Source organism: Strongylocentrotus purpuratus, unplaced genomic scaffold (assembly GCF_000002235.5).
Source record: "Strongylocentrotus purpuratus isolate Spur 01 unplaced genomic scaffold, Spur_5.0 spur5_scaffold_1, whole genome shotgun sequence".
NCBI classification, from domain to species: domain Eukaryota; kingdom Metazoa; phylum Echinodermata; class Echinoidea; order Camarodonta; family Strongylocentrotidae; genus Strongylocentrotus; species Strongylocentrotus purpuratus.
In genome coordinates this window covers 39,426,076-39,438,948 of record NW_022145594.1, presented here as the reverse complement: position 1 = coordinate 39,438,948, position 12,873 = coordinate 39,426,076, and the positions used below count along the sequence as shown (strand labels likewise).

General features: G+C 35.3%; 1 protein-coding gene across 1 annotated transcript in view; it reads right to left on the bottom strand.

The window, feature by feature from the left end:
- LOC105441271 (hypoxia up-regulated protein 1-like) overlaps positions 1–12,873 on the bottom strand; it is a 29,856-nt gene that overhangs the window by 2,841 nt on the left and 14,142 nt on the right. The window contains exons 11-19 of the mRNA XM_030978787.1: positions 11,600–11,732; positions 10,261–10,451; positions 9,446–9,584; positions 8,601–8,670; positions 6,960–7,084; positions 5,870–6,103; positions 4,588–4,817; positions 2,350–2,560; positions 418–895 (exon numbers count right to left, since the gene is read on the bottom strand). Coding sequence (XP_030834647.1) covers positions 418–895; positions 2,350–2,560; positions 4,588–4,817; positions 5,870–6,103; positions 6,960–7,084; positions 8,601–8,670; positions 9,446–9,584; positions 10,261–10,451; positions 11,600–11,732 — 1,811 coding nt within the window. The remainder of the gene's footprint in view (positions 1–417; positions 896–2,349; positions 2,561–4,587; positions 4,818–5,869; positions 6,104–6,959; positions 7,085–8,600; positions 8,671–9,445; positions 9,585–10,260; positions 10,452–11,599; positions 11,733–12,873) is intronic.

Here is a 12,873-nt window from a genome sequence, read left to right as displayed (position 1 = left end):
GTTAAGTAATTCGTCCAAATTAAGCACAATGTTCATTTCATGTTTCTTGTTGATCCTTATTATGTATTTAGTTTAACCGTACTTTTTATTTCATTTGTTTTGTAAAGCGCTAAGAAACTGTATTTGTGTACCAGCGCTATATAATTCTTAAATATTATTATTATTATTATTAATCACTTTAGGCACAATAGTTTACTGCCAGCAGTAGAAGTTTGAAAACCAACAGATCCTGCATTTCAAAACACAATTATTTCATATCTTTCCACTATTCAAATGTTGTTCTTGGGATAGGGCTTCGTCTTTGTTCCTTATCCTCCTCATTTTCATCCCACCTAAAATGACCTCCAATAAACTAACTCCACATTCTGATATAATCATAATAAATGAGAGACAGAAGAGCTGAAATTTCCTTTTTACCTTTTTCCTTTTCTTCTTTCTCCCCATCTTTCTCTCCCTCCGCGTTCCCCTCATCCGTCGCTGTTGAATTTGTCGTCTTTTTCTTCTTATCCACCTTCTTCTTCTTCTTCGGCTTTGGCGTTGACTTGGCCTTACCGACGAGGTACCTCACCTCCCTCTCGAGACTGATCAGCTTCTCTTCTAGTTCTGAAACGACCCAAGCCGGTTTCTCGGTGAGGGCTGTTCTTTTCTGCTCTTCCATTTTCGTGGTGAAAAAAAGATTAGTGTCATTGTAGGCTTTCTCCAGAAGACCGAATTCCGTTTCCGTGTAGAGTAAGTCCTCGCCGGTGACGTTCTTTGCGGCTAGCATGAAGTGATAGGAGACATTAAGGGCTGATTTGGCGGCCTTGATGGCGGTGGGTCGAAGTCGTAGCTGTTCAACCCGGTATTCCAGGCTCTTAAGCATTTTCTTCAGTGCCTTGAGTTTGTCTTTGTATGCCTACATTTGAAAGAGAACAATTGTTGCAGCGGTCAAATAAAATTGGCTATGATTTCCTTTGATTTTATTTGGACAAGATAGCCCTACTATGACTTGGAAATCGATGTTCCCAAAGACCCGTGCACAAAGCTAAATATACATTTACAAATTAGTGACACTTATGGGGTGTTGCAAGAAAGTTGCAGTCAATTGCAAATCCCTAATATCAAGCGTAAATCATGCAAATAATTGCAAGTTTGCAATTGATCGCAAATCATCTTTCTTGCAATGCCCCCCGTTTATAGTAAGAAAGCGAGAAAGAGAGAGAGAGAGAAAGAGGGGGGGGGGAGAATAAAAGCTAGATCTAGTTAAGTTAATTTAATTTAATGTTAAAAACTTTAATCCTAACAAAATCCTAGTTGGGCGTTGCAAGAAAGTTGAGTTGCAATCGATTGCAAATATCAGTTGCAAATCCCAACTTGCAATCAATCTCAACTTTCTTGCAACCCTCCATTAAACTTTCTATCATTTGCAAATTTTGCAACTTGCAAATTTCTTGCAATGCCCTATTAAATTTAATTCATCACTGATATTTCTGAGAGGTGAAGATGAGACTTAAAGTCAGGAAGATAAATGCAGATACTAATGTCATGATTTTCAAGCACACAATGTAGATGCACTATTGAACTTTCTTTGCACTATAATGCCCATCTCATTTCTTTCAAATAGACTGCATTTCATTAATTTACACTGATGGTTTTACCGGTAATTGGCATTTAGCATTATCCCCATGAAAAGACTACAAAGTCCAAGTTAACTACAGAACATCAGCTACAGGAATTGGAAGTCATTAATAATAACAATAAACAATTATTACAACTGACTCATAAATGACATGATATGTGTATGCATAATCATTCAAAATCATTTCCTGTTTCGCTAGAATTGACCATGAGAAAAAAATTAAATCAGGGTCATGTCATAACAAATCTAAAGATTGCCATGCAATAACTTTGTGAATGATTGTTAATCAATCATGGAAAATAGTTGTTTAACAATGTTGTGGTGATTAAATATGCTTACTTGGCTTTTGATTCTTTGTAATTCATTTCAAGCACCGTAAAACACTGATAAATTTCCATTTACGTTGTAGATGCTTACAATGATGGATAGTTACATTTATTACGAATTATATTTTTTCTTCTATCAGGTATGTTTGTTATTGGGGAGGGGTTGATTTTAAAATATGTGTGAACGTCACTTAAAGCCTATGTGCACTAGTTTGACCTGGAGGGATTAGACCACCCTGCATGGTCACTGGCAGGTGGTTATCTCATCAACTCAGCTCTCAATTAACATAAGAAAAAGGGGACCATGGGGGATCAACGGGTACAGCTAAGGCTGTATAGAGGGCGCAAGTAGATACAAGTAGTGCAGTCCTGCTTTAAGAGTATCTTGAATGTTAATCTACGTACCTGGACCGGAACATCGGGCTCTTGATCATATAGCCAATCAGACGCCTCGCTGAGTGTAGCTCTCATCTCTTCTCTGCTCTCTTCTGTTGAGCACTTCTCGTAATCCTCGTCATAAAGCTTATCTTGGGCGCCAAAGATGAAGGATTCCAAATTATTAAGGGCCTGCTCTCTCTCATAGCGCTCCTCCTCCTTCTTCCTAAGTTGCTTCAATCTGCAAAGATGGACAAACGTTGAAAGTACTTCTTATCTTATACCAGTATGCAAAATACACAGTTTATCTAACATTTATGCAAGCAGAAAATTGCAAACTTATGTTTCATGAAGTCTCTATTCTTTGTATATTCAAAAGATTAATCCATGACCGATTAAAGATAAAAAAGTATTGGAAAACAAAAAAGCTATGCATTTTTGAAAACACTGTTATTCAATAAAAAAAAAAGTGTTTTATTTGAAATATGTAAGAATGCTATGATGTTATTTCAATTGATTGTGTATGATTGTTATCCGGGATACCAGATATACCGAGACTCATCAATAAATTCAACAACAAAAAAGAAAGAAAAAGAAAGTAGTTAATAAAACAGGCTATAAATCAAAATAAGCCTTGAAACATTTGAGCAGTAAGAATATAATAAGCTTATCATGGGTGTCAATAAATGAAGGATTCCAAATTAATGAGGGCCTGCTCACTCTCTCTCTCTCTCTTACTCTCGATATGTTCCTCTTCTTCCTTCCTAAATTGCTTCAGACTGCAAAAGTTGGAAATTAGGCAAAAAGTGGGCTACATCATACATGCCAACATTTGAAAATCAGAAATCTGTACAAATTATGCTATTTTTAAAAAAAAAGAGGAACAATCCTAACTCTCCTATTCAATACTACAGACAAATTTGTACAGGAAGAGGAACACCTGCATTAAAATGATAATTATCTTCTCCCAAAAAGAGGAATGTTCCTCTTTAATCTGAACAGTTGGCATGTATGCTACATGTATAAACCAAAATGGGCAGTATTCAAAACAGCAACCCTTGGCTGGAATGTTTTCTTACCAAAAATAGAGTTTGGTGGGAATTCAACAAGTTCAGACCTATTATATATTATACTATTATACATGTATTTTTTGAATGCGAAAATATTTACCGATTTTGGAACGTTATTGAAATATTATTATGTAACTCCTTCTGTAAAGATTTCAAATTCTCACCCATTTGTGTTGTATATGGTTTTCATGACGCAAAAGAAAATGTTACAGATATTGATTTAATACTTCATTATGCTTTATTTGCAATCTATAAACCGAGTGTAGGAAATCAATTTAATAAAAATGTAGTAACGAGAATAATAAGCAAATATGTTTTGTTTATGTTGAAATACAAAATAGAAGTAGAGGAAAACAAAACTAAGACAACGAATTTGAATATTATTAAGTGGAAGAAGACAATTACTAATTTAAAATCTGCTATCAAGTAAATAGAGATATAATTTAATTTGACCTCATTTAGACATGTGATTAAGTGCTTTGTTATGAATATTTATGTATTACGTTGTTATCCATGATTTTATCTGAATAAAGATTTATTTCAACAAAAAAAACAAAAAAACAAGTTCAGACCTATTGTGAGATTGCCTACAATTTGAATCCACTTTGACCCTCAGCCTGACTGGAAAGCTGACAATGCATCCAAATTTCACATCAGTATTCCTATCATTCAGAACATCCAAACAGGAAAGTTATATCTCTTCAACTTCAATCCCAAATGCAAATAAGCTTTCTTTGAACATGAGCTATGCAGTCGCAATCGGACAGTATGGCATGCACTAGGTATGCATACCTGCCAACATTTGAAAATAAGAATTAGGAATTTCTAGCACGGTATGCCTTTGAAAAAAGAAATCTGTACCCTTAACAGGCGTTCGCACATGCCGCGGCAGTGTAACTGGCAATACTTGGTAAATCTGTGCAAAAGAGCGAATGTACGAATTCGCTGCTCGATCATGCAGCCATTCAACGCACGCAATACGTGAACTCTCAAATCGCAGCACATGATAAAACAAGCTTAGTTTGGCTTAAGCAACAACAAAACAAAACAAAAATTCTAGATTTTGAAAAATCTGAAAACTCTGAATTATAGATTTAAAAAATCCAGAAAATCTGATATTCTGGATTATTTGGAAGGGTTGGCAGGAATGGGAATGAGCAGCAATGGCTGTCAAAGAGAAAGAAGAAGGAGTACTGACTTGTTCCGTGAGGCCTTCTTGCTGGCTTTGGTGGGCTCGTTGAGATCTAGGACCTGGATCTCCACCGTGATGTTCTCTTTCTTGGTCACAATCTTGGGCTTGGTCTCCGTCTTCTCCTCTTCCTTTGGTGCTTCATCCTTTGACTCTTCTTCCTTCTTCTCTCCTTCATCTTCCGAGCTCTTCTTCTCTCCTTCATCTTCAGAGCTTTCCTTCTCTCCCTCCTCTGTTTTCTATCGATGAAATATAGAGTGGGTTTGATTAAATTTTTTTTCTTCGCTGAATGGACGGATTTGATGATTTATGGAATAGTCTTTAAAGTTCCAAAGATGTGGATATCACTTCATCAATCCCTATGACAATCACTATCTCTCCTTCCTCTATTTTCTATTGATGAAATATAGAGTGGGTTTGATTTAAAAAAAATTCTTCACTGAATGGACGGATTTGTTGATTCATGGAATAGTTGGTTCAAAGGTTCAAAGATGCAAAGATGTAGATATCACTTCATCAATCTCTATCACAACAGGGCCCTGTCTTAAAAAGAGTTGATATCAATTGCAACTATGTACATTAAAGAGATAGGAGACTGTAAACTTGCGATTGATTGGAGAATAATTGATTTGGATCAATCTTAACTCTTTATTCGACGGGGCCCAGGAGATATCATAAACAGTCAAATGTGATTAGAGATGGGTAGATATTTGTATCTGAGGAATTATGTGTATGTAATGAATGATGATTGGCTTATGCAAAGGGTCTATTATGATTGGTTATCAAATCCTACATCTCTCTCTTCAAAGGTTACTGCTATAACAAATTCCGATATACAAATCTGATTTGCATGTGATTTAGATTTAATATATACGTGTACCACAGTACCTGCCTTTACATGTCATTTATAAGAGAGTTAAATATGACCTATGTTAATTATGTCATTTATGTGATTTACATGTTACAGGTAATTTATGTGTAATATAGAAATGATATGAATGTGATTTAAATTTTGCAAATGATCAGTTTAAATCTCATTTACATCCAAATCAAACTTGATAAATGATGGGGGGGGGGGGGGATTTGGTGTCCGGACACTTAACAATAAAGTCTTCTCTTTTGCATTCAGGTTTTATGAAAAATATTCATCAAATTGCAAAAACCATCATGAATATTTAAAGTTTATTCACATCCAAATCAATTTTTAGATTGATCAGATTCAAAGTTGTTTTATATGTGGATCAAAGCAGATTTCAATCTGATTGAAATTAACTCATTATGAATTTCTTACCTTCTCTGTTTCTGCATCTGACTTTTCCCCCTCCTCCTCGGTCTCCTTCTCTGTCTCCTCCTCCTTCTCCTCTTTCCCTTCCTTCCCTTCAGCATCTGCAGCTTCCTGATCCTGTGGAGCTTTATCAGTAGTCTCTTCCCCAGCTGGTTGCTCGCCATTTTCCTCCTGCTGCTCTGGGGCTGTTCCATCTTCTTCCTTCTCCCCCTCCGGTGGAGTGTCATCAGTCTTCTCTTCCTGTGGTACGAAATTGGGGAAAAAAGGAAATAAATGACAAATCCTTTGTGTGAGAGAGGAGGAAAGAATGGCGAGTGTGAGTGTGTCTATACAAGTTAGAGTGAAGGAGAGTGACTGTGAGCAGAGACCAAATACATGGAACGGAAACAAGAGGAGGAGCATTATATTGTGAAAAAGTGCACACGTGGGGGGGGGGGGGGCAGGGAGATTCAAAATGGAGGAAAGGTAAAACAACAGTTCCAGAATAAAACTGATGAGTAATAAAGAAAGAACAGATATTACAAGACAAAAGTATCAGACCAACAAAATATAAAAGTAAAGAAACCAAACATGAGGGAGGGAATGACAGGAAGATGGTACCGGTATGTGCAGTCAAATCTGCTTTAGTGACCACCTGTATAGAAAGACCACCTGCATATAAAGACCAGTTTTGTTTGTTTCTCATGAAACGGTTTCTCATTGAAACATGTAATAAAGCAACCTGTAGACAGAAACCACCTGCCTATCAAGACTATTTTCTTGTCTCCCTCGAGTGGTCTTTATAGACAGGTTTCACTGTATGATGTAAAATCGAATTGACCAAATACGAACACAATATAGAGGGTTCAGTGACACAAAGACGTAACTCCATATTTTGCCAGAATGAGTATTTGATATCAAAATGTTCAGAAAAAGGTGGGCTTTCCAGGAAACCCAAAGACTTAACTCCACCCAACACCCCATTGAAGTCAATGACTAGTGAAACAGACTTAACTCCTTAGGCCCAAGTGCTCAGTGACACAAAAAGCACTTAAAATGGCCAAAATGGAGTTACGTCTCTGTGTCGCTGACCTCTCAATATCCTAAAGATCTTTACCTGTTCTGCTTCTGCCTCTCCTTCTCCTTCTTCTTCCCCATTTTCCTCCGTCTCTGTCTGAGTATCATCGTCTTCATCGGTGTTAGAACCACCGGAGAAAAAACGACTGATGGTGCTTCCCAACTCTTCAAAGAAATAAGAATGAAAACATTGAAGGGCAATCCAACCGTTTTTCTTCTTTTATCATATATCTTTTTCTTTCTTTTTATCATGACTACTTTTTCTCTTTGAAGGAAATTTTGAAAAGTTATTGTGAAAAAGACAAGAAATAATTGGAAATCTATATGCAAGCTGGACGAGGAAATTGTAAAAAAATTATGTGTGATTTGTTTAAAATGTGAAACTATAATTTTGTTTAAGTGAATATTTTTCTTCTGTAAATGTGAAACTTCATCTGCAAATATATTTTATATGAACATTTATTTGTAACCTAATAGGTAAATGTTAAAGTTCACTTGCAAAGTTGAAGATTATAATTTTGTATAAAATGTTATAAATTATCGGTATGTGAAATTTCTTTATGAGAGAAGAGAATAAAAATCTATGAAAACAAAAAACCCTTGCAATACATGTTAGTTCATTTGATTGAAGGCAGAAATATCAGAGAATCATAATGGCGAAAGTTTGAAACGAATCAAACCAATGATAACAAAGTTATGAATGTTTGAAATATAAGATCACTACAGCTACGCCAATCTCTGATTTTGTCAGTGGACTGTGACGTAGTGACAGATAACTCTCCTGCTTAAATATGGGTTATCAACTACATTTGAGTAAACATCTGTCTAAATTTAAATCTATCTATATTTAAACTTAATTATTAATAAGTTATGTTTTTGAAGGGGATGATGGTGCTTTATATCTCATATGAGATACATATGTGTCATTACCTATACCCACAAACATTCAGACGACAAAGTTCCAGATACACAATATTAAAGATATATTGTGTAAGGAACAATGCCCAAAGAAATTTTCCTTGACATGCTAATGGTTATTCAAATTCTTCAGGGAAACTAGAATGACAAACAATAAATATGAGTGATCAGCTACATGTAATCAATCCTCCAGAAAACAAACTTTCTGAAACATTATCTAGAACAACATACAATGGGTTAAAGAAAAATTCTAGGTTATATTACTTCTAGAAGATAAATTGTACAACAGAAATGTTGAAGCAATGTTTCCAAAGCTCATGGTAATTTCAACATTTAAAAAGCCAGGTAACCAATACTCTAACTCTAACTCTACCTCTCGGAGATGCAATACAGTATACAATATTTTGTTCCTCCATATTTGTATTATTATGTAATACTATCCTTTGAGGGTAGTCATACTATCAAGCTTTGCTTATTTTGTCAACCCTCCTGTTTGATGTTCTCGATTAGTTACACCCAGCCTTACTTTATTCTACATATATTCTTTTGTCACGTATAAATTTGCAATATTTGTTTGTTATATATTTGTAAAAATGCAAAAGAAAAAGAAAATCAAACAGAAATAAATAAATCAAATCAAATCAAATCAAATCAAGGAAATAATTGCAGAGTGACAATTTCCTAAAAATAGTGAGATAAAATTGCATAATGTGATATGGGCTATACAAGAATAACATATTATTATATGAAATATATCCCTTACTTGCTAATGTGGACTGCTCTTCTTCCGTTGTCTCAGTTACATTCTTGGTAGTTTCAAACACTGATTCCACCTGTAAAAATATGAAATCGGAACAAATATAATACATTATATAATATATATACTAAAATACCTTATCAAGAACTTATTTACCCAATCTCTACTGAATGATGCAAAACCAAATTACATAATATTATTAATGGAAATATTTTTGTTGTATATATAAATATATATATATTGATTTATACTTAATGCTAATATTGTGAATTATCACTAGAAAGTGAACTAAGTATTAGTGACAATTCATTATCTTTGTTAATTATATGGTATTTTAACTAGTATTATTTGAAACAATTGTGAAAGAAATATGATATGTTTTTAATTGTAAATTGTCATGCAATTCAGCCCAGGCTGCGAATGATGATATTAATAAACTGAACTGAACTGAACTGAATATGTATATTGCATTTATATATCATATAACAAAAGTATTTGTTCCCCTTCAAACAATGTTTCCTATTGAAACACTTGTGCAAGTAAACTTGTATATAAAGATCACTTCGAGTGTCTTCCTAGGGCAGTCTTTCTATAGAGGTTTGACTGTAGGATTAAAAAAAAAAATTAATGAATACAAAAATATGTATTAAAGCATTCAAAACTGCTATCAGCCCAAAGAGGGAAAAATAGCAATAACAAAAAAGAAAAAAAAAATTGACCGACTGACCAACCGAGGTGCTGACACTTAATAGGCAATAACGGGCGATCTTTTGGGGGCCTAATAGATAAAATGTTTCATGTGCAACTGTCAATATGCAACTCCTCAAAGAAAATCACTGATGATATCTCACCGTATCTAAATGGAAGATGCCGCTCTCATCGATTCTGAAGTGAGCTTTGATTCCTTTGTTATCTGACCCAGGGTTCTTCTCGATCGCTTCCTTGACTCCCTTCAGATTGACCTCCAGCAGCTTGCGGACTCCAAATGCACTGAAACAAGAGGTCACAAGTGGTCACGAGAGGTCGCGAGAGGTCATGATAATGCATATATAGTGGAAACTTGAAATAATTTTGATAATGGATGACTTAAGATTCACCTCAAGCAACTTACGGACTCCAAATGCACTGAAACAAGAGGTCAAGAGGTCAAGAGGTCACGATAATGCATAAGACAATAGAAACTTGAAAGAAAATGGATAATGATGACTTAACCCATTTCCTACCGGAACCAGTGGTCCCTGTGTGTAATCAAATGGAAGTATGAACACCGAGTCGTTGATGTCAGAACATTGTTCACTTCAGTACCCGTCTTTCAACAAAATTATTTACCTAAATTTTGGGAGCAATTATGAACAAATGCACCTTCTAATATCACTTTTATATAGACGTCTGTACAAAATCTGGTAAACAATTTTTTTTTTCTCTGAAGTTACAAAAATGGATTTACCTCCTTTTGGAATTAAACTCTTCATTTAGAGGCTGACATGTGATCATAAAAGATCACAAAAGAAAAATGTAAAATTCTTTTTTTTCTTACAAGATGTGTAAGGCTTTAAAGAAAAATGTCATGAATACATGTGTCTAGCAAAATTTCAAGCCTCCCAAAAGTTTTTCTCAGGTTCAAGCTTTCAAATTCTATTAAAAAATGATTCAAATTTTCACTCACTCAAGGTCATCCTCGCTCATGACCCTTTCAAGGTTACCATAGTTGACCTTGATGGCAAAGTCGTCATAGTGCCTGTTAAAGGTCATGACCTTCTTCTGTGGATAGGGATTGGCGATGCCAAACAGCGTTCTTGTGACGCTACGGGTGATCTCCCGACCGTCATCGTCTACAAGATCACGCTCAAATTCCACCTGCATTAAAGGCATCATTTAACAATGTTAAATCTGAGATGCATGGCCCTACATCTTACCAGTGTCTGCGATATCGTGTAATATTGAAGCCCTAAAAAAATTGCGCTTCAAAATGATCAAGAAGTGCCTCAAAAAAGTAAAAATCTTAGAGTGGCTGGTTTTACCATACTTGTTTTCCCCAATAGACTGTAGTGTTATAAAAGCTGTTAAGAAAACGCAAAATTTGATTTTGATTTCCAATCATAAATATCTTGATAATCAGACAGGCGATTGGCTTGTAAAAGTCATGGGGTTCCTGATTGACCTAAAGGTTTATAACTATCATTGCAGCATGAGCTTAATCCAGGGGCCCGTTTCATAAAACTTTTTATCTATAACAAATGCTAAATTTTTATGACAAATTTGCTCTCAGCCAATCAGATACCATGATTTCAGTAGCTTATAACAGTAGCTTGTAACTTGTTATTGATATCAAGTTTTGTGAAACAGGGTCCAGGATTTTGTTTCAGAATCTGAGACAAAGCTACCCAATCCCTTTAATCAAAGTAAAGAGGAATATTGGGAATTTTCTTATCCCACATTGACAACATGAATGAAACCTCTCTCCATCCAATACATAGCAATGTTTTTCTTATATGCTATTTAAATTTGTTTCTATCTCATGAGTGTACAGTTGTTGATATAAATATGATTAATGTTCAATGCTCCATATACATAATAAAATTGACATCAACTTCTGAACCAACTGTTTGATCTTTTGACGGCTGAAACCATTTTAAATTTGTTCATTCATGTTTAAGTTGACTGCTTTTTGAAAATATGGAGATTTAGTAATACGTTACAGGCCTTAAATTTTAATCTTTTTAGGGCAAGCCCACTTTTCTATAGGGCACATTCCTATATTACAGCACAAATAGGAAGGATTGGAAAGGGCACAAAAAATCTACACGGCCAATGAGAGGGGCATTGAGGCCAATCAAAGGGATTAATTTAAGCCCTGCTTTATTAGTTTGAAAGCTTGAACAAGTAGGTTGACCAGTAATTTGCAAACTCATCTATTTCTGCTGTTTATCAAATTGGTTGCTTTCTCAAAAACTTACTTGTACTTTGTCTAGTAAAATGCCAGCAATTGGTAACATTGATCTTACCTGAATGGGAAAGACGTTGGCATCCTTGATGAGGAACTTCTTAACCTTGAATCCCTTGCTAAGATGGGCCGCGTGGTAGACTGCCCCGAGCGCCGCCGCTTCGTCCGCGTTGATGCTCTTACCAAGCTCCTTCCTACATCACCATCAGATAATATTTAATTTAATTTTTATGCAATTTTCATTTTAAAATTTGTATTACCTGAATGTCCACGAAAGGCTATTACATGTCAGCTATATAGGAATTGCATATCATTAATGTTGTTTGTAATTAATTATTTTCATGTATCAGGCATAATAGCGCTTAGAGACTTCGGTGGTAAGCGCTTTATAAGTAACGTTTTTATTATTATTATTATTATAAATGTTCATTTCTATTCCGACCTATCTCTATTTCCTAAGCACATAGGGACTTTCTTTGTGTTAGTGATATGCGCTATACAAATAACGTTCATTATTATGATTATAACAAGAATGAAAGTTTATTGGGATCAGATTCCCTTACAATATAGCTAAAAGGTACAACATTTTGAGGCTAATGTGCAAATAAAGTATTTATGGTCATCAAGAAAGATAAAAATTCACCCCTGTGACGCGCCTGTGATGCCCCCCCCCCCCCCCCCCCCCCCCCCCCCAGAGAGAGAGATTTTAAATTGGCAATCACCATCATTTATTCATGAGCCATTTGTTCTGTGATTTGTACAGTCAAACCTAGCTATGAAGGCCACCCAAGGGAAACAGAAAAAAGAGGCCACTGTAGACAGGTGGCATTTCTAGACAGGTTCTACAACACACATTTCTTTCTCTAGGGGGGCAAAACACTTGGCCTTTATAGAGAGGTAGCCACTACAACAGGTTTGAGTGTAGTATCTTTTTAGTCCAGGGGTTAGAAAGTGTCTGGAAATATAATAGAGCAATGGACATTTCCTATTGACAGCAACATTTTGCCTGATGATTTGGTAGGTATATGAGCTCAGTGAAATCATCTCACAAATCAAAATCTTTAAATCAATAACATACAAGACAACATATTTTGGAAATGGCCATAACACAAAAGAACTACAACCAAGGTTGATTTTGAACTGCCATCATTTGGAATGAAGTTTGATTCTCTAATAGGAAATTTACCATGTACACATGTGTAAACTGATATTATCATGCCGAAAACCAGCCAATATCCTGTAACGTGCAAGATGGCAAGATGGCTGCATTCAAGTCAAAGTGGTATTCCCCCGCATGCAAATATTTAAACCATATTATGCATATATGACAACTGC